Source organism: Oryctolagus cuniculus, chromosome 2 (genome assembly GCF_964237555.1).
Source record: "Oryctolagus cuniculus chromosome 2, mOryCun1.1, whole genome shotgun sequence".
Classification (NCBI taxonomy): Eukaryota; Metazoa; Chordata; class Mammalia; order Lagomorpha; family Leporidae; genus Oryctolagus; species Oryctolagus cuniculus.
The window spans coordinates 46,727,071-46,752,223 of NC_091433.1; the positions used below are offsets into that span (position 1 = coordinate 46,727,071).

General features: G+C 39.9%; 1 protein-coding gene across 2 annotated transcripts in view; it reads right to left on the reverse strand.

Moving 5' to 3' along the window:
* ADAM2 (ADAM metallopeptidase domain 2) overlaps nt 1-25,153 on the reverse strand; it is a 70,240-nt gene that overhangs the window by 42,561 nt on the left and 2,526 nt on the right. For both annotated transcript variants that reach the window (XM_051828834.2, NM_001082677.1), the window contains 5 exon segments: nt 23,424-23,479; nt 19,313-19,391; nt 14,741-14,817; nt 14,248-14,416; nt 8,559-8,612 (listed from right to left, as the gene is read on the reverse strand). In XM_051828834.2, the coding sequence (XP_051684794.1) occupies nt 8,559-8,612; nt 14,248-14,416; nt 14,741-14,817; nt 19,313-19,391; nt 23,424-23,431 (387 nt within the window). In that variant the 5' untranslated portion in view covers nt 23,432-23,479.

Here is a 25,153-nt window from a genome sequence, read left to right on the forward strand (position 1 = left end):
AAAGGGGACTGAGGAGGAAGTGGGTGTGGCTTTACAAAGCAACACAATAGATCTCAAATGTGAAGGAATGATTCTGGGTCTTGACTGTCGATGTCCGTCTTCTGGCTATCACATTGTACTGTAGTATTTTAGGGAATTGCGACTTGGAGAAATTTGTTTAAAGCCTCTATGCAGGGGGGCCTGCACTGTGGCACAACAGGTAAAGCCGCCACCTGCAGTGCCAGCATCCCATATGGGTGCCAGTTCGGGTCCTGGCTGCTCCACTTCCGATCTAACTCTCTGTATGGCCTGGGAAAGCAGTAGAAGATGGCCCATGTCCTTGTGCCCCTGCACCCACATGGGAAAACCTGGAGGAAGCTCCTGGCTCCTGGCTTCGGATCAGCACAGCTCCGCTGTTGCAATCGATTGGGGAGTGAACCAGTGAATGGAAGACCTCTTTGCCTCTCCATCTCTCTCTGTGTAACTCTGACTTTCAAATAAATAAACAAATCTTTTTTTTAAAGGGTATGCAGGGTTTCTTCCTACTCTCACAGTTGCATATAAATATAAATTGTCTTCAAATAAAAGTTAAGTTAAAAAATAAGGAACTAGAAAATTTCCATGTGTGACAAAGAAGAGGAACAAAATAATTTGTTCATAAAGCATAGAACAAATCAAAATGGCAGACATAAATACAAACATATAAGCAATGAGTTAAATAAGAATGGATTAAATAATCCGAGTAAATGTCAGGGATTGTCAGACTTGATGTAGCAGACAAGAAGAATAAATTGCAGGGACCATACTATTCAAAGATACAAATTTCTTCGAAATAAAATGATGGGAAAGATATAGTACACTAACAACAACAATAAGAGAACTGAGAGGTCTGTGAGGAAGATGTGACAATTATAATGACACGTGTATCTAAGAACAGAGCCAAACGTTTCACAAAGGAAAAAGGACAGAATTGAAGGGACAAATAGAAAACTTAGTAAGTTAGAGATTTATATATACAATTTTCAATAATAGAGTACTTGGACCAAAAAATCAACACAGATATTAAAGACTAAAACAAAACTTTAAGCCAATAGATATCTACTGGATATTTAACAACCAAACAGAATGATAGGCAAACGACCATGGAACATGACCCAGAAATACAGCATAAAGTAGGTCATAGGATAAGCTTAAATCCAGTTCAAATCACTTTTTAAATATGTATTTATTTATTTTGAAAGTTAGAGAAGGAGGGACAGAGAGAGAGAGATCTTCTGTCCATCTGCTGGTTCACTCCCCAGATGGCCTCAGAAGCAGGTCAGGAGCCAGGAGTTTCAACTGGGTATCCATCCCACATGGGTGAACCACATGGGCCATCTTCCACTGCTTTTCCCAGGCCATTAGCAAAGAGCTGGATGGGAGGTGGAACAACCAGGACACAAACTGGCACCCTTACAGGACGCTGGTGTCGCAGGTGGCAGTTTTACTCACTACACCACAACACTAAACCCCAGTTAAAATCATTTTTAAAAGTACAAATTAGGGGCTGGTACTGTGGCGCACTAGGTTAATTCTCTGCCTGTGGCACTGGCATCCCATATGGGCACCGAGTTCTAGTCCTGGTTGCTCCTCTTCCAGTCCAGCTCTCTGCTGTGGCCCAGGAAGGCAATGGAGGATGGCCCAAGTGCTTGGGCCCTCACCCGCATGGGAGACCAGGAGGAAGCTCCTGGCTCCAGGCTTTGGATCAGCACAATTCTGGCTGTTGCGGCCATTTGGGGAGTGAACCTTTCTCTCTCTCTCTTTCTCACACTGTCTGTAATTCTACCTCTCAAATAAATAAATAAAATCTTTTAAAAAAATTACAAAGTATGCCTTCTGACCACAGTGGAATTAAGCTACAATCAACACCCAAGAACACTTTAGGAAATTCCACATATGTGGAATTGGAGAGCTAATTATAAACAACCAGCAACCAAAGAATGAATCATAGGAGGCCTTAGGAAGTACAATTAATCAAAACACAATGTGATACAAATAATGTCACTCAGGTAGAGTGGGAAATTTATAACAGGAAGTAAAAATATTTTAAAAACAAGAAGCATCCGAAGTCATTAACCTAATCTGACCCTTCAGACAACTGGTGTGAAAGAGCAAATTAAACCCAAAGAAGGCGGCTTCCTTTCTCTTCAACTACAAGCAGAACAGTCCTTGGGGCGGACCGGGTGGGTGGGTTCCACTGTGGCCCTGGGCGCCTGCTCAGAACTAGGGCCAGGCGCTTTCTGACATAGTGCCAGGCAGGGCAGGATTCTAAATGTACTATGCAGTGTTCTCAAAGACCGTGAGAAAAACAGCTAGTGTTGGTAGGGATGTAGAGAAACGGGAACCTTTGTGCACAGCTGGTAGGAATGAAAAATGGTCTAACCACTGTGGAAAACAGTATGGTAATTCCTTTCAAAAAATTAGAAATAGAATTGCCATATAACCTAGTTTTCCCACTTCTGGGCATAGATGCAAAAGAACAACACACAAGGACCAAAGACATATTTGTATGATAACAGCCAAAAAGTGTTAAAAAAAAGTGTCTATTGATTATCGATGAATGGATGGATAAACAGAATGTTATTATATCCATACAATGAAGCATTTGACCCAAAAAAGAAAATTCAGACGTCTGCTACAACGCAGATAAAACTTGAGAACTTAGTGCTAAGAAAAACAAAATAGTCACATGTACACAAAATACTATATTGATTGATTACACTTATATGAGATAGTTAGAGCAGTCAACTTCATAGGTAGAGAAAGTAGAATGGCTGTCTCCCTAGGAAGTGGGATGGTGAGGGAAAGGGAATTATTATTTAATGGGGATGGAGTCTCCATTTGGGAAGATGAAAAAGTTGTCTAGGTGGATGGTAGCGATGTTTGTACAATGATGTGACTGCACTTCATGCAAACAGATTTATTACAAATGGTTAAAATAGTAAACTTCGTTCTTTATATTTTGCCACAGTAAAAAGACATAAAAATAGGAAAAACGGGAGGATTCAGCTTCATGTTGAATGTACCCCGGAGGCACACGATGATGACCTAAGTGCTTGGGTCCTGGCTACCCACATGGGAGACCCAGACGGAGCTCCAGGCTCTGGGCTTCAGCCTGGTGCAGCCCTGGCTGTTGTGGACATTTGGGGAATGAACCAATGGATGAAAGATATCTTGCTCTCTCCTTCCCTTCCCCTCCCCCTCTCACTTTATTTCTCTCTCTCACTTTCAAGTAGATGAAGCAATTTTTGAAACTAGATTGAGGTTGTAATTTAGAAAATCCTCACAAAGAAATATTATATGATTGGTCAGTTCTAGCAAACATGTAAAGAATAACACCGATTCTTCATATTTTTCAGAAAAATTTTCAAAATTTTTCTAGAAAACAGCATGACACAGTTTCTAACTAATTCAATGAAGAGTTAGAAAAGACATCAAAATAAAATAGAATTCCAACATGTTATGTCTCATTAATATAAGTGCTAAAAACTCTGCAAAATACTAATAATCCAAATTATGTGACATATAAAAGAAGGCTATACATCCTGACTAAGTGAGATTTGCCCCAGGAATACAAAGCTGCCTTAACATCTGGAAACCAATTAATACAATACAACATGTCGCAAAGTACCAAAGCCACCTAATCCTGCCAATAGGAACAGAAAAAGCACCTGCCGAAATATAACACCTATCCATGACAAAGCATTCAATGAACCAGGGATAATGAATAACTTCCTCAGCCTGATAAAGGGCATCTATGAAAAACACACTGGCAACTCCTTCTTAATAGCAAAAGGACAAACATTTTTCCCTTTTCTCAGGAGTTAGATAATGACAAGATGTTCTCATTGCATCAATTCTGCCTTTCTGGTTCTAGTCAAAGCATTTACTCAAGGAAAAAAGATATTATGAATCCATTCAGTAAACAAAGTAAATTAAATTCTTTGTCAACAAACAGATTCGCATGTAGAAAATCCCAAGAGATCCACTAAAAGCTATTAAAGCTAATAAATGATATTAGCCTGAATATAGGATATAGATATAAAATCAAATAAAAATAGAAAATACAGCAGTATTTAATCCTGACAATTTGCCCAAAACAGATTCAAAATGAAGTTTGACAAAACACAATATTTACTCAAAACTGATACACACAGGTACTTTTTTCTTTTCTTTTTATTTTATTTTTTAAATTTTAGCTCCCACATATAAGGAAGAACATGCAGAATTTGTCTTTCTGTGTCTGGCTTATTTCACTCAACATCTTGTCTTCTAGTTGTAACCATTTTCATGCAAACAATAGAATTTCACTTTTTAAAGATTTATTTATTTGAAAGGCAGAGTTACATAGAGGCAGAGGCGGAGAGAGATAGAGAGGTCTTCCAACAGCTGCTTCACTCCCCAGAGCTGAGACGATCTGAAGCCAGGAGCCAGGAGCTTCTTCCAGGTCTCCCACGCAGGTGCAGGGGCCCTGGGACTTGGGCCATCTTCTACCACTCTCCCATGCCACAGCAGAGAGTTGGATTGGAAGAGGAGCGGCCAGAACTTGAACCGGCACCTATATGGGATGCCCACAATGCAGGCAACGGCTTTACCCACTATGCCACAGCACTGGCCACTAGAATTTCATTTTTTTTGGCTGAGTAATATTCCCTTGTAGATACATACTACTTTTTCTTTATCCATTCATCTGATGATGGACAAATTGGTTGATTCCATATTTTGGCTATTGTGAAAAGTGCTACTATAAACATGGTGGTCCAAGCACCCCTTTAATACCATCTGTTCATTCTTTTGGGTTTATACCCAGTACTGTGATTGCTGGATGCTAAGTCTATTTCTAGTGTTTAAAGAAATCTCCAGACTGTTTTCCACAGTGGCTGTACTAATTTATATTCTTACCACATCCTCGCCAGTGTTTGTTACTCTATCTTTTGGATAATAGCCATTCTGACAGGGGTGAGTTGATACTTCATTGTGGTTTTGATTTGCATTTCCCTGATGGCTAGTAATGTTGTGTAGTTGTTCATATATTTGTTGGTCATTTGTGTTTCTTATTTTCAGTACTGTCTATTGAGGTCCTTTACCAGTTTCCTAACTGGATTGGTGGTTGTTGTTGCTGTTGAGGTTTTGAGTTACTGATATATTTTATTTTATTTTTTAAAGATTTATTTGTTTTATTTGAAAGGCAGAGTTACAGAGAGGCAGAGAGAGAGAGAGAGAGAGAGAGAGAGAGATATCTTCCATTTGCTGGTTCACTCCCCAGATGGCCACAACGGCTGGAGCTGCACTGATCCAAAACCAGGAGCCAGGAGCATCCTCCAGGTCTCCCATGTGGGTGCAGGGGCCCAAGGACTTGAGCCATCTTCCACTGCTTTCCCAGGCCATAGCAGAGAGTTAGATTGGAAGTAGAGCGGCTGGGACTTGAACCGGTGCCCATATGGGATGCCAGCCCTGCAGGTGGCAGCTTTACCTGCTATGCCACAGCGCCGGCCCCACTGATATATCTTAGATATCAATCATTTGTCACATAGGTATCTTGCAAGTATTTTTTCCCATCTTTTGGATGTTTCTTCATTCTATTGATTGTTGCCTTTGATGTGCAGAAACTTCTGAGTTTGATATAATCCCATTTGTCAAGTTTTGCTTTTGTTGCCTGTGTTTTGAGGGTCTTATCCCAGAAGTCATCATCAATACCAATATCTTAGAGTATTTCCCCTACATTGTTTCTCAGCAACTTCATAGTCTCAGGTCTTAAATTTAGATCTTTGATCCATCTTGAGTTGACTTTTGTACACAGTGAGAGGTAGGGATCTAATGTCATTCTTCCACATACATGCATCCAGTTTTGCTAGCATCATTTACTAAAAGACTATCCTTTCTCTAATGTATGGTCTGGGCAGTTTTGTCAAAGTCAATTAGTTGTCTATAGGTAGATTAATTTCTGGGATTTCTTCTGTATTCTAATTATCCATATATCAGTTTTTCATGCTAGTACCATGCTGATTTTTTTTTTTAAGATTTTATTTATTTTTGAGAGGTAGAGTTACGAAGAGAAGGAGAGAGAGAAAGGTCTTCCATCTGCTAGCTCACTCCCCAAATGGCCACAAGGCCTGGAACTGAGCTGATCTGAAGCCAGGAGCCAGGAGTTTCTTCCAGGTCTCCCATATGGGTGCAGGGGCCCAAACACTTGGGCAATCTTTCACTGCTATTCTAGGCCATAGCGGAGAACTGAATTGAAAGAGGAGCAGCCGGGACACAAACCAGTGCCCATATGGGATGCCAGCACCACAGGTGGAGGCTTAGCCTACTACGCCACAGTGCTGACCCCTACCATGCTGTTTTAATTACTACAACTTTGTAATTTTTTTTTTTTTGCTCTGGAGCATTTAGGCCATTCTGAGTCTTTTTGCTTTCATACAAATTTTATGATTTTTTAAAAAAAATTCTGTGAAGACTGTCACTGTTATTTTGACAGGGATTGCATTGAATCCATAGATGGCTTTAGGCAGTGCAGATATTTTAATGATATTAATTCTTCCAATCCATGAACAAGGAATACATCTCCATTTTTTTGTGTCCTTGAAGATTTTTTTCATCAATGTTTTATACATTTCATTGTAGAGATCGTTCACTTGTTTGATTAAATTTTTCCTACATATCTGATTTTTTGGTGGTTATTGTGAATGGGGTTTCTTTCTTGATTTCTCTCCCAACTAGTTAATCACTAGCATATAAAAAAGCTACGGTTTCTGTATGTTTACTTTTAACCTGCAACTTTACTGAAGTGGTTTTTCAGTTTTAACAGCTTTTTGGCGGAGTGTTTAGTTTTTTCCATGTACAACATCATGTCATCTGCAAACATGGATATTTTTATTTCCTCCTTTATAATTTTGATGTCTTTATTTCTTTCTCCTCCCAATTTTTTCTAATACTTCCATACTATAGTGAATAAGAGTGGAGAAAGTAGACACCCTTCTGTTTTTCTAGATCTGAGGGGAAATGCTTGCAGCTTTTCCTCAGTCAGTACAATATTGACTGTTGGTTTGTGATATATAGTCCCTACAATTTTGAGAAATGTTCCTTCTACACCTAATTTGTGGAGGATTTTTATCATGAAGGGAAGTTATGTCTTATAAAATGCTTTCTCAACACCTTTCGAGATGGTCATATGGTTTTTGTTCTTCATTCTGTTGATGTGATTTATGACATTTATTGATTTGCAAATGTTGAGCCACCCTTGTATCTCTGGGATAAACCCCACTTGATCTTGATATATGATCTTTTTGGATTCAGTTTGCTAGTATTTTGCTGAAAATTTTTGCATCTGTGTTCATCAAGAATATAGGTCTGTGGTTTTCTTTTTGTGTTGTTTATTTGTTACAGTTGTGGATGAGAGTAATGCTGGCCTAGTCAAAAGTGTTTGGCAGAGTTCCATCCTATTCAGTATTTTGGAATGGTGCGAAAAATATCGGAGTTAGTTTCCTCTTTAAATGTTTTGTAGAATCCAACTGTAAAGCCATCTGGTCCTGGAACTTTCCCTGATGGGAGACTCCTTATTAAAGATTAACTCATTATATTAAAGGAGTAGTGTAAGGGTCAGGCTGGTGACCCAAGACCCCGAGTAACAAGATCCAGAATTCAATGATGACCTTTACAGTTAACAACTTAATACTAGACTCTGTTCGGAGCTGCTTCACAGAACTCTAGGCCCTGCCCAAACAATTAGAAATTCACCTATCGATCCCAGACAGACAAGAGACCACTTTACCATCAAATCATTTTCAGAAGAACACACACAAAAACAGGTGCTAGCAAGGAAGTAAAGTGATTGTGACTCTCATATACTGCTGTTAAGAACAGAAATAGAGAGTTGAAATATTGAAATAAAATTTTAATATCATTAGCACAGAGTCAAAGAAGATTTTGCATCAATGAAACAGGAAGCTCTGAATATGAGTATCCATGTGCACACTGTGAAATTCCAAAATATGGTACGAAAACTTTATATATTTTCAATGATAAAGTTAGGAATTTGCCCAGAAGCTACAGAAAAAAAACTATGGGTCAAAATAATAAGACTATTTCATGAGTTCTACATGTCATATAATTGTAGTACCAGGAAATGCTAACCTTCTCCTCTGTCCCCAATATAAACCACTGTTTTCCTGCATAACAGAAAATTTTATCATTGAGAAACTCTTATTTTCTCTTTAAATAATATAGTGGGAGGCATTGTTTTTAAAAATCTTAAAACTTATTAAGTACATATAATAAGTTTTTATAACGATTGTAAGGCCATCTAAAAACTATTGAAGGGTAGCATACATTTGTATTTATATTATTATTTATAAAATAAATAAACATTTATAGAAATGTGATTCCCCAATTCATTAATGATACTTAATAATTTAAAATGCATCACAGCATAGCAAAGGCATAACTAGCATTAATTTTCCTCGGTCAAAAATTCATTCCAAATTACTTCCATAAAACTTTATTGCAAATGTTAAGTGATATAAGACAAGTAATATACTTACCAAATTCTTTTCGACTACAACATGCATTTCTATATACTGAGAGAATTCACGTGGCTGAAAAAAATCCAAACTTTAAGTCAAAACAGAATTACTAAACTATTTTCAGGGAATATCACTACTATCAATGAACTCAATGTTGTAATATATGATTTTATATGGAGAAATATGTGGAATTCCACTAGCCCAATGGTACTGTTATTAATTACTATGTGATATGAATTTGAGTATGATCCTGAAAGAGTAAGGGGAGTTCTGTGTTTTGGGGATGGGATTTCATCTCCCGGATAGAATTAATTCTCCCATGAGTCACGTCAGAAGAAGCTGAGCAACAGAGAGTAAACACTAAGAAAGGACAGGGGAGGGCTGCTGTTGTGGCACAGGGGATAAGATCCACTGCCTGTGGCGCCAGCATCCCATATAGGCTCATGTCGCAGCTGCTCCACTGCCCGTCCAGCTCCCTGCTAACGGCCTGGGAAAAGCAGCAGAAGATGGCCCAAGTTCTTGGACCCCGGGAGACCCAGATGAAGCTCCTGGCTCCTGGATGGGAAAGTCTCCCTCTCCCTCTCCCTCTCCCTCTCCCTCTCCCTCTCCCTCTCCCTCTCCCTCTCCCTCCCCGTGTGAGTGTGTAACTCTGTCCTTCAAATACATAAAATACATATGAAAGAAGAAAGAAAGAAAGAAAGAAAAAGAAAGAGAGAGAGAGAGAGAGAAAGAAAGAAAGAAAGAAAGAAAGAAAGAAAGAAAGAAAGAAAGAGAGAGAGAGAGAGAGAGAGAGGGAGGGAGGGAGGGAGGGAAGGAAGGAAGGAAGGAAGGAAGGAAGGAAGGAAGGAGAGAGAGAGAGAGAGAGAGAGAGAAAGAAAGAAAGAAAGAAAGAAAGAAAGAAAGAAAGAAAAGAAAGAAAGAAAGAAAAGAAAAGAAAAGAAAAGAAAAGAAAAGAAAGAGCCGGCGCCGCGGCTCACTAGGCTAATCCTCTGCCTTGCGGCGCCGGCACACCGGGTTCTAGTCCCTGCTGGGGTGCCGGATTCTGTCCCGGTTGCCCCTCTTCCAGGCTAGCTCTCTGCTGTGGCCCGGGAGTGCAGTGGAGGATGGCCCAGGTGCTTGGGCCCTGCACCCCATGGGAGACCAGGAAAAGCACCTGGCTCCTGGCTCCTGCCATCGGATCAGCGCGGTGCACCGGCCGCAGCGGCCATTGGAGGGTGAACCAACGGCAAAGGAAGACCTTTCTCTCTGTCTCTCTCTCTCACTGTCCACTCTGCCTATCAAAAAAAAAATTTAAAAAAAAAATAAAATAAAAATGAAAGAAAGAAAGAAAGGATGGACCTGACCTAGATCACAGATATTTCAAGATGGGGATTCTGAGTGTGATACCAATCACTTGGACCACAGTGATTACACTAGACCCATATGCTAGGCCTCACTGAGTTTCTTTTCTTTCTTTCTTTCTTTTTTTAAATATTTATTTATTTGAAAGTCAGAGTTCCACAGAGAGAGAAGGAGAGGCAAAGAGAGAGGTCTTCCATCCACTGGTTCACTCCCCAATCGGCTGCACTGGCTGGAGCCGTGCAAATCCAAAGCCAGGAGCTTCTTGTGGGTCTCCCTCGTGCATGCAGGGGGCCAAGGACTTGGGCCATTTTCTACTGCTTTCCCAGGCCATACCAGAGAGCTGGATTGGAAGTGGAGCAGCCGGGTCTCGAACAAGCGCCCATATGGAATGCGAGCACTGCAGGCAGCAGCTTTACCCACTACGCCATAGCGTCAGCCCCCTGAGTTTCAACTCTGGCTTAACTTTTCTATCAGTTAGGCTCTGTTAAAAAATGGGAATAATCATTTTTATAGTCATTATTCATGAAAAAAATCATCTATTTTCATCATTTTCATTACATGAAGGCAACCAAGGAGAAATTACTTGAAAAATTAGAAGAGACACTTTGCAAGCACTTTGAGACTATAGTGTCAATTAACTCAAAATATTTTGTCACTAACATAGCAATATCACATAAGTGAGTGCACCAGACCAGTATCCCAGTGCAGATAGGAAGGTAAAGCTTCAGAATTTGAGGAAAGTTTCACTACATTTATTTGCAGTTTTGCTTTTTCATACTGGTACTTGACCTTTTGATTATTCAAAACAATCTTATCTTAGCTAAAATGTCTTCCTTAACACACAAAAAGACACATTAAATGGGGAGTAACAAATCTGGGGTTTAAGTGTAGATCAGAAGAGTGATAATTACAGCAACTTAAAGGAGAAAAAACTGTAAGAAAGGTCAGTAGGGAAAAATTAGGGTTTATTGCTGACATATTTTATACAAGTTTAAGGGTCTCTTCACTGGCTCAAAGCTTAGAGATTTAGGATTTTATTTTAAAAGAGATGAAATCCCCTCATGGTCAAGCTGGATTCTCATAATTTCTTTTCTTTTTTTTTTTTTAAGATTTATTTTGTTTAAAAAAAAAATTTTTTTTTGACAGGCAGAGTGGACAGTGAGAGAGAGAGACAGAGAGAAAGGTCTTCCTTTGCTGTTGGTTCACCCTCCAATGGCTGCTGCAGCCGGCGCACCATGCTGATCCGATGGCAGGAGCCAGGTACTTATCCTGGTCTCCCATGGGGTGCAGGGCCCAAGCACTTGGGCCATCCTCCACTGCACTCCCGGGCCACAGCAGAGAGCTGGCCTGGAAGAGGGGCAACCGGGACAGAATCCGGCGCCCTGACCGGGACTAGAACCCAGGTTGCTGGCGCCACAAGGCGGAGGATTAGACTAGTGAGCCACGGCGCCGGCGTTGTTTTAAAATTTATTTGAAGGGAGGTAGGAGAAAATATTTTCCATCCCCAGTTTAACTCCCTTAATGGGACTAAAACCTGGAGCCCAGAGCTCCAACCGGGTCTTCCCACATGGATGGCAGGGACCCGAGTTACTTGGGCCATCTTGCACAGCTTTTCCAGACACATTTGCAGTGAGCTGGGATGTGAACTGGTGCTCCATTACGGAATGCCAGCAGTGCAGGCACAGCTTAACTCACTGCGCCGCAATGCCAGCCCCTTTCTCATCATTTCTAGCCAACAATAGGTACCTAGTGTGTGGTAGTTTTTGTGGGAAAGTCCTTTGCACGCACTTCATCTCTAAATAAGACTACTTCACTGACTATAAATAATTGACAGGAAATATTATATTAATGGGTTGGAAAATTCAAAACTATTTCTTCATTCTTTTTTTTTTTTAATTTGACAGGTAGAGTTACAGACAGTGAGAGAGTAAGAGAGAGAGAGAGAGAGAGAGAGAGAGAGAGAGAGAGAAAGGTCTTCCTTTTCCATTGGTTCACGCCCCAAATGGCTGCTATGGCCAGCACTGCACCGATCCGAAGCCAGGAGCCAGGTGCTTCCTCCTGGTCTCCCATGCGGGTGCAGGGTCCAAGGACCTGGGCCATCCTCCATTGCCTTCCTGGGCCACAACAGAGAGCTAGACTGGAAGAGGAGCAAACAGGACTAGAACCCGGCACCCACATGAGATGCCGGCACCACAGGTGGCAGATTAACCAAGTGAGCCACAGTGCCAGCTCTATTTCTTTATTCTAACCAACACTATCTGTCAATTGTCTAACATTCCTTGAAGTAATCTCTGCTTATTTTCATGTTTGGGATTGAGACTGGTTGTATTTACTTTTTTTTTTTTATTATTATTATTTGACAGGCAGAGTTAGACAGTGAGAGAGAGTAGAGATAAAGGTCTTCCTTCCGTTGTTTCACCCCCCAAATGGCCTCCATGGCCAGTGCTATGCCAATCCAAAGCCAGGAGCCAGGCGCCTCCTCCTGGTCCCCCATGTGGGTGCAAGGGCCTAAGCACCTGGGCCATCCTCCACTGCCTTCCCGGGCCACAGCAGAGAGCTGGACTGGAAGAGGAGCAACTGGGACCAGAACCAGGTGCCCACACGGGATGCCGGTACTGCAGGCGGAGGATTAACCAAGTGAGCCACAGCGCCAGCCCCTATATTTACTTTAATGATTTGTCCACTTATTTCCTTAAAACAATCTTGTTTGGAGAACAAATAAGCAGTCCACTTCAGTCAAACAAATACAAATTCAGTACAAGGGTGCATTAGAGAATGCTAGGACAAGTGTGTGTTGGAAAGATGGACAGGTGTCAGATCTCAAGACTTCAAAACTCCTTTTATTTAGGAAGAGAAAATTGCCATAGGAAGAGAGAAAAGTACTTAGATGTATAATAAAGCTAATTCTAAACGCAGGATGAAGACTGTCCTGACCAGATAAATAGTAAAGAATTGTAGGGAGAGAAAGAAAAGAAAATCAGAGAACACGCTACTGGGTTCAGCTGGTTGCAATGTTGATGGATTAAAGATTTAAATATGTCCAAGGTCAGTGGTGAGAATATTCAGGGAGTGAAAAGAAACATGAGGATAGACAGATAGTCTTTGTGTCTGTATGTTTTTGTAAACCTGGGTAACAAATATGTCCCATATGGGATCAGTAACTCAGGAGAAAATGTGGAGTGGGAAGTGGGTGATGTGTAAGGCATTGTAGGTCAAGTCATGGAAGGCATGTATAATAAGACAAAGAAAAACGTGAGATTAACACAGGCAGTAGCAGTAGGTACAATGTGGATGTGCAAGGGGTCCTCAAAATGTTCACGGAAAATGCTTATGAGGAAAACACTATGCAAGAATTTCAATTACTTTTGCACCAAAATATACTTCCAGGTTTTTGATGAATTTTTTGAAGTCCCCTTGCATAGGACAAAACCAGAAAAAAGTGAGAATAAGAAGGAGGAGGTAAATCAAGTCCAAAACTCTATTAAGTTTTTATTTAATTTCACTCTTTAAAAATGCATCTAATATTTCAAATAGCTGATTTAGCAGCGTATTACCACTGATTATTTTTGGAAAGGGAAATCAAGTTCTAGTGAAATGAAAAGTTAAGGAAGTGTGAGACAGTAAGAAAGACAGTTCCTCTTATTCCAGCGTGAAGCCTGAATACGAAGGAGAGTAGCATTGTGAGTGCATAATGAAGAGTTCTGCTTATTTTATCCTACATTTATTTTTAGGGGCAGGCATTGTGGTGCAGCAGTTAAGACACTGCTTGGAATAGCTGCATCCCATCCTGGTACCAGCACTGCTTCTTCCAGTCCTGCTTCCTGTTAATGCATCCTGGGGAGCAGCAGATGATGGCCCCAATGCTTGGGCCCTGCCCCTCAGGTAGGAGACCCAGCTGGGGTTCAGGGTTCCTGGCATTGGTGTGGCCCAACCGTGGTTGTTGAAAACCTTTGGGGAGTGAACAGTTAGATGGCAGGTCTCTCTCTCTCTCTCTCTCTCTCTCTGTGCCTCCTCCCACCCCTTCCCTGCCTTTTGGTCTCCCTCTTTCCCTTCATAGCTTCCAGGCCATCTATATAGCACTTGAGCTGGAAATTCACATATTTGAGTTTACTCTTTTCTTTCCTTACTTATTCCAGAAACATTAGGAGTAAGTAGTCAATACCATCACTGTGCGGAGCACTCACATATGTGACTATCCAGAACTGGAGACGCATGCCAGTTGAAGACTCCACGGCTGGGATAATATAGCAAAGTTGTGCAACTAGTTTGAAGCTCATGATATGTGTGTGTAGGTATGTAAATAATGTATCAGAGAAACTTGTGTTTACATTGCTGTAACAACCACACAGCTTACTTAGTCACCTACCTGCACACTCTGTACTTTATAGGGCAAATCTCTGAATTCCACCTCCTTCTCAGCATAGAGAGAAATGCTTTCATTCTTATTCTTTACTTGATAAATCACATGCTCAAAACCAATCGAAGACTCCAGGGGCTCAATTCCATAAGTAACATTTTCAAACTGTAGTAAGCCCCTACAAATTAAAAAAAAAAAAGTGAAGAAATGAAATAACACAGTTTAAAAGTCAGTTAAATGTCACTTCATTTTGTAATGGCCTGAAAATTACTATCAGCCTTAACTGTAGGTGCTAAAGTTGGAAAAGGTCACAGAACACCCACACTCACTCGGCGACACAGAAAAGCCATACTCCCACCGTCTGCCTAGCTATTCCTATTTCATCGTCACCAAATTCATCAAAAATCTTAATTCAGTATGAAGGTAGGAGCCATTACCAAAAATAATTTCCAAGTAAATATTCCACCTTCCAGCCCATAAAATGATACATATCTATTACAACCTGAGTCCAGTACATGTACTGACGATCACCATAGAATTTGGATAACCTTCAACAAACCCTTGGTAGTAGCAAAAGTTCTGAAAGATAAAGATAAAACACATTTATCTCTGCTAGAATTATTCTTGTTAAAGATGGTATTTTCAAATATCTGAAACATTTATCTGAGTGTGTGAATGAATCAAATACTCATTGTTTCCAATTAAGATTATTAAATGAGCATATGGCTCAAATTTCCAAAGCGTTCCCCACAGGCTCATAATAACTAAGCACATTTTCTTTTTTTAAAGATTTATTTTATTTATTTGAAAGACAGAGTTACAGAGAGAGAGGTCTTCCATCCACTGGTTCCCTCCCCAGATGGCCACAATGGCTGGAGCTGCACCGATCCGAAGCCAGGAGCCAGGAGCTTCTTCTGGGTCTCCCCCGCAGGTGCAGGGGCCCACAGACTTGGGCCATGGCAGAGAGCTGGATCGTAAGAGGAGCAGCTGGAACTAGAACTGGCACCCATATGGGATGCCGACACTTTAGGCCAGGGCTTTAACCTGCTGTGCCACAGTGCCGGCCCTAGTACATTTTTATATTTTTTCCTATATAAGTAAATCATGACATTCTAAGTCATTAGGAAAAGGTAAAAAGCATCAAAAACCATTTTTTTTTCAGTCTCTTCTGGCTTAAATTTGTATGGTAGAAAAAATTAATCCAAAGGAGAAATTTTTTTTCAAAATTATTTGAATGTAATGGCAGAGTAGCTTATATTATAGTATTAACTCTCTCACAGATACCACTTGGAGGTGGGGTGGGAGGGCAGACGTGATGGGAAGAGTCACTATATTCCTAAAGTTGTACTTATGAAATTTGTATTCATTAAATAAACGGTTTCTTTGGGGGGGGAAAAAACTTTAACACGGGGTGGTTAGTGCCATGGCGTAGAAGGTTAAGCTTCCACCTGTGGTGCCGGAATCCCATATGGGCGCTGATTCAAGTCCCAGCTGCTCCACTTGCGATCCAGCTCCCTGTTAATGCACCTGGGAAAGCAGCGGAGGATGGCCCAAGTACTTGGGCCGATGCACCATGTGGGAGACCCAGGGGAAGCTTCTGGCTCCTGACTTCTGCCTGGTCCAGCCCCAGCAGCTGTGGCTATTTGGGGAGTGAACCAGAGGAAGGAAGATATTTATCTTCTCTCTATCTCTCTCTCTCTTTCCTTCTCTCTGTATGTCTGCCTTTCAAATAAATAAATAAATCTTTTTAAAAAAGGACTGACACATAGGCAAACTGCAAAATAAAAGAGAATGCAACTGACTAAAGAAGACAATGGCATTTGCTGTGACTTTAATTATAAGTTTTTATCCGAAAGCACTCTCCCAAGCATGATATCACAAGTGGCTAATGTTCCAACAGAAAGTCCAATCTTACGGCTTAACGGTAGGGGCCATGGTTTCAAAAGTGCCCAGAAAGTGACATGCACTATCCAAGAAAGGAGAGAGGCACCACGTGAGGCCCCAGAGGTGTAACCGCTTTACTTCCACTGGAACCATGAAGGTGGGGAAATCTGAAGAAGGCCAGCAGAAATCGAGATCAGAAAAGCTGAAGAAGTGATGAGAATAACCCTGTGTTTGTCCATCTCCCAACATGGGAGAGCACAGCTTAGAAGGTGGCTCCATCCAGTTAACTGCCTGCTAGAACAAGAAGGAAACTCTGTAGAGAAAGATTCACAAGTTCTACATTGTATCATTAAACATGGCCACTATGAGATTAGAAATATACTGGATATATAAAAGGAAAGTGTTGCCCATGGTTGAGAGAAAAATCAGAAAGATAATTTACTCTGAAATAACTCCTAATAATAAGATGTTGAAATTAATAAAAAATTACTCTAAAGCAGATAATTAAAATGTGACCAAGAACCTAAAGGGATATTTGTTCCAAGGGAATCAACTAGGACATTCAGCAGAGAAATATAGATTATAAAAAACCAACTGGAATGACATATATTTACAGTGAAATACAGTGGGTGGGTAGGTTTGAATGCACACTGAAGATGACAAAAGAGAGTGTCAAAATAAATGAGGGTGCCAGCACTATGGCGTAGTAGGCGAAGTCTCCACCTGTGGCACTGGCATCCCATATGGGTGCTGGTTCATGTCCCAGCTGCTCCTCTTCCAATCCAGCTCCCTGCTAATGGCCTGGGAAAGCAGTGGAAGATGGCCCAAGCGCTTGGACCCCTGCACACACAGGGGAGACCTAGAAAAATCACTTGGTTCCTGATTTTGGATCAGCTCAGCTCCTGCTGCTGTGGCCATTTGGGGAGCAAACCAGCGGATGGAAGACCTCTCTCTCTGTCTCTCCCTATCTGTGTCTCTACCCTTCAAATAAATAAATAAAAATAAATATATAAAATAAAATATAAATATATAAAAATATAAATAAAAAATAAAATAAATAAAACTAAAATCTTCAAAATAAACTAGAAGATAGAGCTTTAAAAATTATCAACTGTGAAAGGAAGCAGAGTGAAAAGATTTAAATATCAAACATAGCTTCAGCAATCTGTGAGGTGAGGAAACATTAATTAACAAACATTTGATTGGAATTTCATAAAAATGGAAAGGGAAAAGGGGTATACAATATTTGAAAGCATAGTGGCTAACATTTTTCTTCAATTAGTGAGAAACAATATATGGAACACAGCACTGAATATAAAAGTGATTGAGGAGCCGGCACTGTGGCACACTAGGTTAATCCTCCAGCTGCAGCGCCGGCATCCCATATGGGCTCCAGTTCGAGTCCCGCCTACTCTTTTTCCAATCCAGCTCTCTGCTAGTGGCCAGGGACAGCAGTGGAAGATGGCCCAAGTGCTTGGGCCCCTGCATCTGCTTGGGAGACCTGGAAGAAGCTCCTGGCTTCAGCTCAGCTCAGCTCTGGCTGTTGTGGCCATTTGTGGAGTGAACCAGTGGATGGAAAACCTTTCTTCTGTCTCTCTCTCTTGCTGTCTGTAACTCTACCTCTCAAATAAATAAATTAAAAAAAAAAACTTTCTTTTTTAAAAAAAGTTATTGATAGCCAGGCCAAACCAAAAAGAAGAACTCTGATCTACAACCTGCAGCAAGCTGTCCAGGAAATGAACCCCCTCACTACAGTGAATGACCTGGAGAGCCGACCTGTTTGAAGCCAGACTTTGCAGGAAACCAGATTGCTATCTCCAGGCACAGTCCAAGCAATTCAACAAGAATTTCTATAGCAATCATTCAAAGTGGCCAAGACTTGACGAATAACTGACAGTTTCTCTAATTTGAAAAAAAAATTAAGATTTAGTTATCTACTTAATTATTTACACAAAAGGCAGAATGTGTGTGTGTGTGTGTGTGTGTGTGAGAGAGAGAGAGAGAGAGAGAGAGAGACAGAAAGAGAGAGAGAGAGAGGGAGGGAGAGATCTTTCATCTGTTTGTTCACTCCTCAAATGATCACAACAGCCAGGTCTTTTCCAGGCTGAAGCCAGGGGCCAGGAGCTTCATCTGAGTCTCCCATGTGAGTGACAAGGGCCTAATTACTTGGCCATCTTCCACTGCCTTCCCAGGTGCATTAGCAGGAAGGTAGATCGGAAGCAGAGGAGCTGGGACTCAAATCAACATTCGGATATGGGATGCCAGTGTCGCAAGTGGCAGCCTAATCCACTGCACCACAACACTGGTCCCCAGCTTTCATAATTTTTATCTCAGCTTCCAATTTAGGAGCAATCAGAGAAAGTAAACTATGCTCCCCTAGCCAATCCCACAGAATGCTGTGCTTCTGGCCATCTCTCCCACACTTCCCCGTGCCCGCAGGTCATACCTGGTTTCTCTCTCCACGTGAGGGCACTAATTCCACTCCCATGTGTGCCTTTACTTCACGACTTCATCATCCTGCAAAGGCCCCACTTCTAAATACCATCGCCTTGAGGACTAGTGCTTCAGTGTATGAATTTTAGGGGGGATACATGGAAACATTCCATGCATAGCCAAACTCCACAGCCTTGGCCCAGAGATGTTGCCTGGTGTGAGAGGCTATCACATACCTAATTTCTTCCCAGGTGAACGGATTTCATTTGAAACACAACACAGAGAAGTTCAAGCCCAAGGGCACATTCAAAAATGGTGGAGGTTGGGGTGGGTGGGGGGAGAGGAGAAGCATTAGTAGGAAACCTACAGATTTAGTGAATACATAGGGTTCACTCTAGCTGTCTGGTTTGTGGGAAAGAGATGGCTGGGATGAGCTCTACTGACTCAAATCATAATTTCCAATTTTGAGAGTTTCATGACATATCCAGTCCCATACTGCCACAGTACACACACACACATATATATGTACATCATCATGAAACAAATGGTTTAGAAACATCAAAATCACAGTTGATTTGGTTAATCATCTGTTTAACATTATTAACTCAGTACACATCAGCAAAAGCAAATGATTAAATTCATGGCCAAAAAAAAAAAAAATAGCATCAACTCTTTGTACTCCAGTAACATGTGGGTCCTAAATAAGGTGTTCATAGAAACTCATATGACAAAGGTTAAACAGACAATATGAACATACCTGAAATTGTTGTTCAAGGTCTTTCATAATTCCTGTGCTATCATAACCATAAACTCTAAAATCACGAGGCAAAAAAGTTCTGTAAAATGAAGATAAAAGGTATTTATTGGAAAAATTTGTTTCCTAAACTTTGGTTTTGAGAAAGGTTTATTATATTTATATATTTTATTTATATATATAAAATATATTATTTATTATTTATATAAATATATATATTATATTTGTGTGTGTGTGTGTGTGTGTGTGTAGGTTGGCAGAGAGAGAATTTTTAGTGTACAGAATTTGTTACCTCCTTGGTGACCTATTTCTCTGAATAGTTGAAAAAATCTTGAGCAAAAGAACACAACTGGATGCATCATCAGATTACCTGATTCAAATACACTTCAAAGCTATAGTAATCAAAATGGTGTTGGTACAAGTGTAAAAAACAGGCACATAGACCAAGGGAACAGAATAGATATCAGAGAAACAACTCCCTACATTCACAGTCAACTACTCTGTTGCCATTAACACATAATGGGGAATGAACAGTCTCTCTTCATAAAATCGTGTTTTGAAAATGATATCTACATGCAGAAGACTAAAACTAGACCCTTATCTCACATCATATACAAACAAAAGCAAACAAAATACAAACAAAATAAACAAAATACAAAATACAAAAACAAAATAAACAAACAAAAATACAAACAAAAGTTCAAGACTTAAACATAAGACTTGAAACTGAAACTTCTACAGAAAACACAAGGGAAAAATTTCTTGACATTGGTCTGTTCAATGATTTTTTAATATGAGTCAAAAGCACTTGCAATAAAAGCAGAAGTAGACAAACTCTAAAAGTTTGTAAACAACAAAGGAAGCAGTCAAAAGTGTGAAGACATAAGCTACAGAAAACATGGAAATATATGTAAATCATGCATCTGATAAGGAGTTAATATCTAAAATATATAAGGAGTTCAAATAACCCAATGGCAAGAAAACAAATAACCCAATGAAGCAATGGGCAAAGGATCTAAATAGACATTTCTCAAAAGAAATATAAATATAAATATAAATATAAATATAAATATAAATATAAATATAAAAATGCCCAATATCACTGGTCATTACATAAATGCAAGTTAAATCTACAGTGATATATTATCTCATACCTGTTAAAGATGGTGGTTATCAAAAAGACCAAAGATAACAAGTGTTGACATAGACATGGAGACTAGGAAACACTTGCACACTGTTAGTGGGGATATAAATTAATATGGTCATTATGTAAAAAAGAAGATCCTCAAAAATTAAAAATAGAACTACATATAATCCAGCAACTCCACTTCTGGGTATATATTCAAGGGAAATAATATATCAAAGAGACATCTACATTTCATGTTCATTGTAGCTATACTCACAATAGTCAAGACAAATGCATCTGCCAATGAATGAATAAAGGAGATATATAAATATACACACACACACATATATGCACACACATGTATATATACGCACATCACATACACACATATAATATTGAGCCTTTAAAAAGAGGAAATACTGTTATTTGGGAGAACATGAATTAAAGTGGAGGAAATTAAGTTAAAAGAAATAAACAAGGCACAGAAAGAAAACCACTGCATGATATCACTTATAAGCAGAATCTAAACATTTCAGACTCATAGAAGGTGAGAGCAAAATGGTGACTTCTAGGGGCTGGAGCAGAGGAATGATGAGATGATGGTTAAAGGATGTAAAGTTTCAGGGCTGGCACTGTGGCATAGTGGTTAAAGCCACAACCTGCAGTGCGGGGTCCCATATGAGCACTTGTTAGAGTCCTGGCTGATTCTCCTTTTTTTTTTTTTTTTTTTTGTTACATTTTATCTTATCAGCACATTTATTTATTTGTTTGTTTAAGATTTATTTTATTTATTTGAAAGAGTTACAGAGAGAGGTAGAGACAGAGAGAGAGGTTCACCCCACAGATGGCTGCAATGACCAGAGCTGCACCGATCCAAAGCCAGGAGCGTCTTCTGGGTCTCCCCCAAAGGTACAGGGGCCCAAGGACTTGGGCCATCTTTCACTGTTTTCCCAGGCCATAGCAGAGAGCCAGATCGGAAGTGGAGCAGCTGGGACTAGAACCGGAGTCCATATGGGATGCCAGTGCTTCAGGCCAGAGCATTAACCCACTATGACACCGCGCTGGCCCCAAGACACATCTGATCCTCTTCCAATCCAGCTCTCTGCTATGGCCTGGGAAAGCAGTAGAAAATAGCCCAAGTCCTTGGGCCCCTGAACCCATGTGGGAGACCTGGAAGAAGCTCCTGGCTCCTGGCTTCAGATCAGCTCAGCTCTGGCCATTGTGGCCATCTGGAAGAGACCTCTCCCTCTCCACTTCCTCTGCCTCTTTATAACTCTGCCTTTCAAATAAATAAATAAATAAATCTTTTAGAAAGAAAAAAGGATACAAAGTTTCAGATACACAAGATAAAAAAGTTTGGAGATCTACTGAACAGCATGGTGATATCAATAATAATGTAATATTCCTAAGAAGTGTCCAAGGGATGAGAACTTAAATAGTCTCATCACCAAAAGATAGATATTTGAGGTGATGGATAGGCTAATCAGCTTGATTTAGTCATTTCACACTGCATGCAAGTCTCAAAATATAGTTTTATAAACCCTGAGTACATGCAATCCTTGTGAATTATACCATTATAAAGCTGGGGCAAAAATAACAAGAAGATTTAATAGCAGGCAAAGACATATAATTAAAAACTAGTAATTTTACAACAGAATTATGTAGGGAATTCCCAAGTCATACGAAAACTAACTTCAGATAGAAATATACAAATGTAGGGAGAAATGAATAGCACCAGAGTGATAAGTGTTCTGGTTAAGAAATATTGACCATATGAAAATTAATACTAATACATTATTGGGGTTTAGAAATACACAGAACTGGGGCTGTCACTGTGGCACAGTGGGTTAAGCTGAGGCCTGCAGTGCCAGCATCCTATATGGGTGCCGGCTCAAGTCCCAGCTGCTCCACTTCTGATCCAGCTCCATGATAATGTGCCTGGGAAAGCAGCAGAGAGTGTCCCAAGTTCTTGGGCCCCTGCATCCAGGTGGGAGACTTGGATGAAGCTCCTGGTTCCTGGCTTTGGTCTGAGCCAGCCCTGGCAGTCATAGCCATCTGGGGAGTGAACCAGTGGATGGAAGACTTCTCTTGCTCTGCCTCTGCCTCTGCCTCTCTCTGTAACTCCACTTTTCAAATAAATAAATAAATAAATCTTTTTTTAAAGAAATGTACATAACTATAATGTATGAAAAAGAAGAGAAGGACCAGTGTTGTGGTATAGCAGTTAAAACCACCACCTGTGATTCCAGCATCCCATGTGGGCACCAGTTCAAGTCCTGGCTGCTCCACTTCCAATCCAACTCCCTGCTAATGGCCTTAGAAAAGCAGTAGGAGATGACCCAAATGTTTGGACCCCTGCCACCCACATGGGAGACCTGGATGGAACTCCTGGCTCATGGTTTCAGCCTGACCCATTGTTTCTACAAGACTATTCTTAACATTTAAAAAGGGACTATTTCAATTTTCTTTTTCTTTATTCTTTAGTATATATTGTGCTTGCTTTTTCCGACTTCATCAGATGGCATGAGACTGAGTATGGCTAATTTCAACTGTAATCTAAGTCCTTAATACTCTGTGACAGGGTATGCACACTAATAAAACTATTGCTATGGTTCAGATCATCAAAGAATCAGCTATGATCTTTCAAATATAAGTTGATAATAAGTGAACTTGAAAGCAAACCACATTTGTGTCTTCAAGCAGATAGAAGAGTATTACAATGTATCCTCCATAAAGTCTCTTGGATAGCCAATAGCAATCTGCTGCTACCAGGACTGAGGGGGATGGGGTGGAGCATACACTATGGTTCAAGTTCTGGATATATATTCCATAGACTTAAAAGTGTCTTTCAAAGCATCAAATAAGAGAAAAATGAACAGTTAGTAGCTAGAAACATTTTCAAATGCAAAATAATCACATTCTGGATAATGACAAACAATAATTATAAACTGAATAAAGACAGCTAATCAAATAGTGAAGACCACCTACTTTTGCATTAGGTTCAAAGTGTATGTCTTCCCTTCAATGACAATGTTGTAGACCACCTGGCAGGAGAGTACATTGAAAAGGCAAAGGAAGTGAGGAAAAAGAAGTTAGGAAGAAAAGCCACTGTTTAACATGAATTGCATCCTAAAACACACTAATATCAAAAAAGGAGAAAATTTAGAATCTAATGTTGGTTTATTTCAATGGAAACTGATGTCACTAGCTTTCACAGTAAGAATAATAGCTAGAATAAGATAATTTGTGGAATTTCTTACTTGCTGATTTTTAAATTTATTAACAAAATAGAATTTAAAAGTTGAATTATCTCTCATCCATCATTTGTGACAACTTAATAAAGACTGAGGACGCTGAAAAGGCCATGTTTGAAATAGAATATAACTAAATTATTCAATGGAAAATACATAAGAGAACAAAGAACTACCTGTACATCATGTTGACTATGTATACATTTTATAAATTTTTGTCAAGTTGGATTGTAATACCCATTGATCTATTTTATTAATATGAAGATTAAGAAATGGTGTCCAACCAATGGGCAATTTTGTCTCTACAGGTTTGTGGATCCTTTTCTTATAAGGACATCAGTCATAGTGGATTAAGGCCCACCCTAACTAATTTATTTTAATTTACATATCTCTCTAAGTGCCCTATCTCCCAATATAGTTTCACTAAGGAATGATGGGATTAGGGTTCGATGTGAATTTTGGGCAAGGAGGGAGATAATTCAGCACATAGTACTAGTATACAATACATAAACTATTCTATTGCAATAGGACTCTGCAGACAAGTGCAGTTGTATCTGTAGCTGTAACAGTGTGGACAACTTAAGCCAACGTTCTACACTGAACTTTACTTGGAAAAAATATTTAAAATAAAAATCAATATGCTGTATTTATCTTAAGTAATTTTTTCTTTTTATTGTAGGTGTTACATATTGAAAACCAATTTAGAAGGAAAAGCATAGAGGAAGGGCACTGTGAAGTAGGAGACAGGATGTAAAACTTCCAGCTCCATTTCCCAGACTTTAAATTTTCCTATAAGTGTCTTCCCCCGACTAATTCTTTGCATCACAATTCCTTTGTTCTGTGAGATCTACCGAGTTGCTTTCTTCTTGGAGTCTTTCCACATCACATGAACTGAAAGTACCCATCCTCTAAATTCAATAATTCATTTCAAAAGCATTCTCCAAAGCACCCATCATATTTGGAATACTCTCGGAAGATCAGCTTGAACATGCCAAGTGACTCATAACAGAAATGTGTGGAAGCAACAGCTAGTGACTTCCAGGGTGTCTGGAGATGTTGGATCTATCATGCATTTGGCATTTACTCCTATGCCTTCCCAACTTTCTTACCCACCCATGAATTACTTAATCCTCATTTTTGCTTTTCTCATAAGGCAGTGCACACAGTAGGTGCTCAGTGGATGTTTTTCAAGGAAGGAATATAATCAGGCATCAAAGTACTGTTGCCTTGGAATAACCGTTAAGACATCATTCTGTAAGGTAGGACTACTCGCCTAATACACCCATAGCCCATAGTGCAGCAGGACCCACAGTAGGTAACTCAGTCCTACTCTCAATGGTGTTTTATTAACAGCTAAAAGATCCATCGTGAAAAAGTTAACATAGTTACAGATATAGAACTACATATAATTTACTATGGTTGTTCTGTAGACAGACAACTGAAATATAGAATAGGATTGATTTTCAG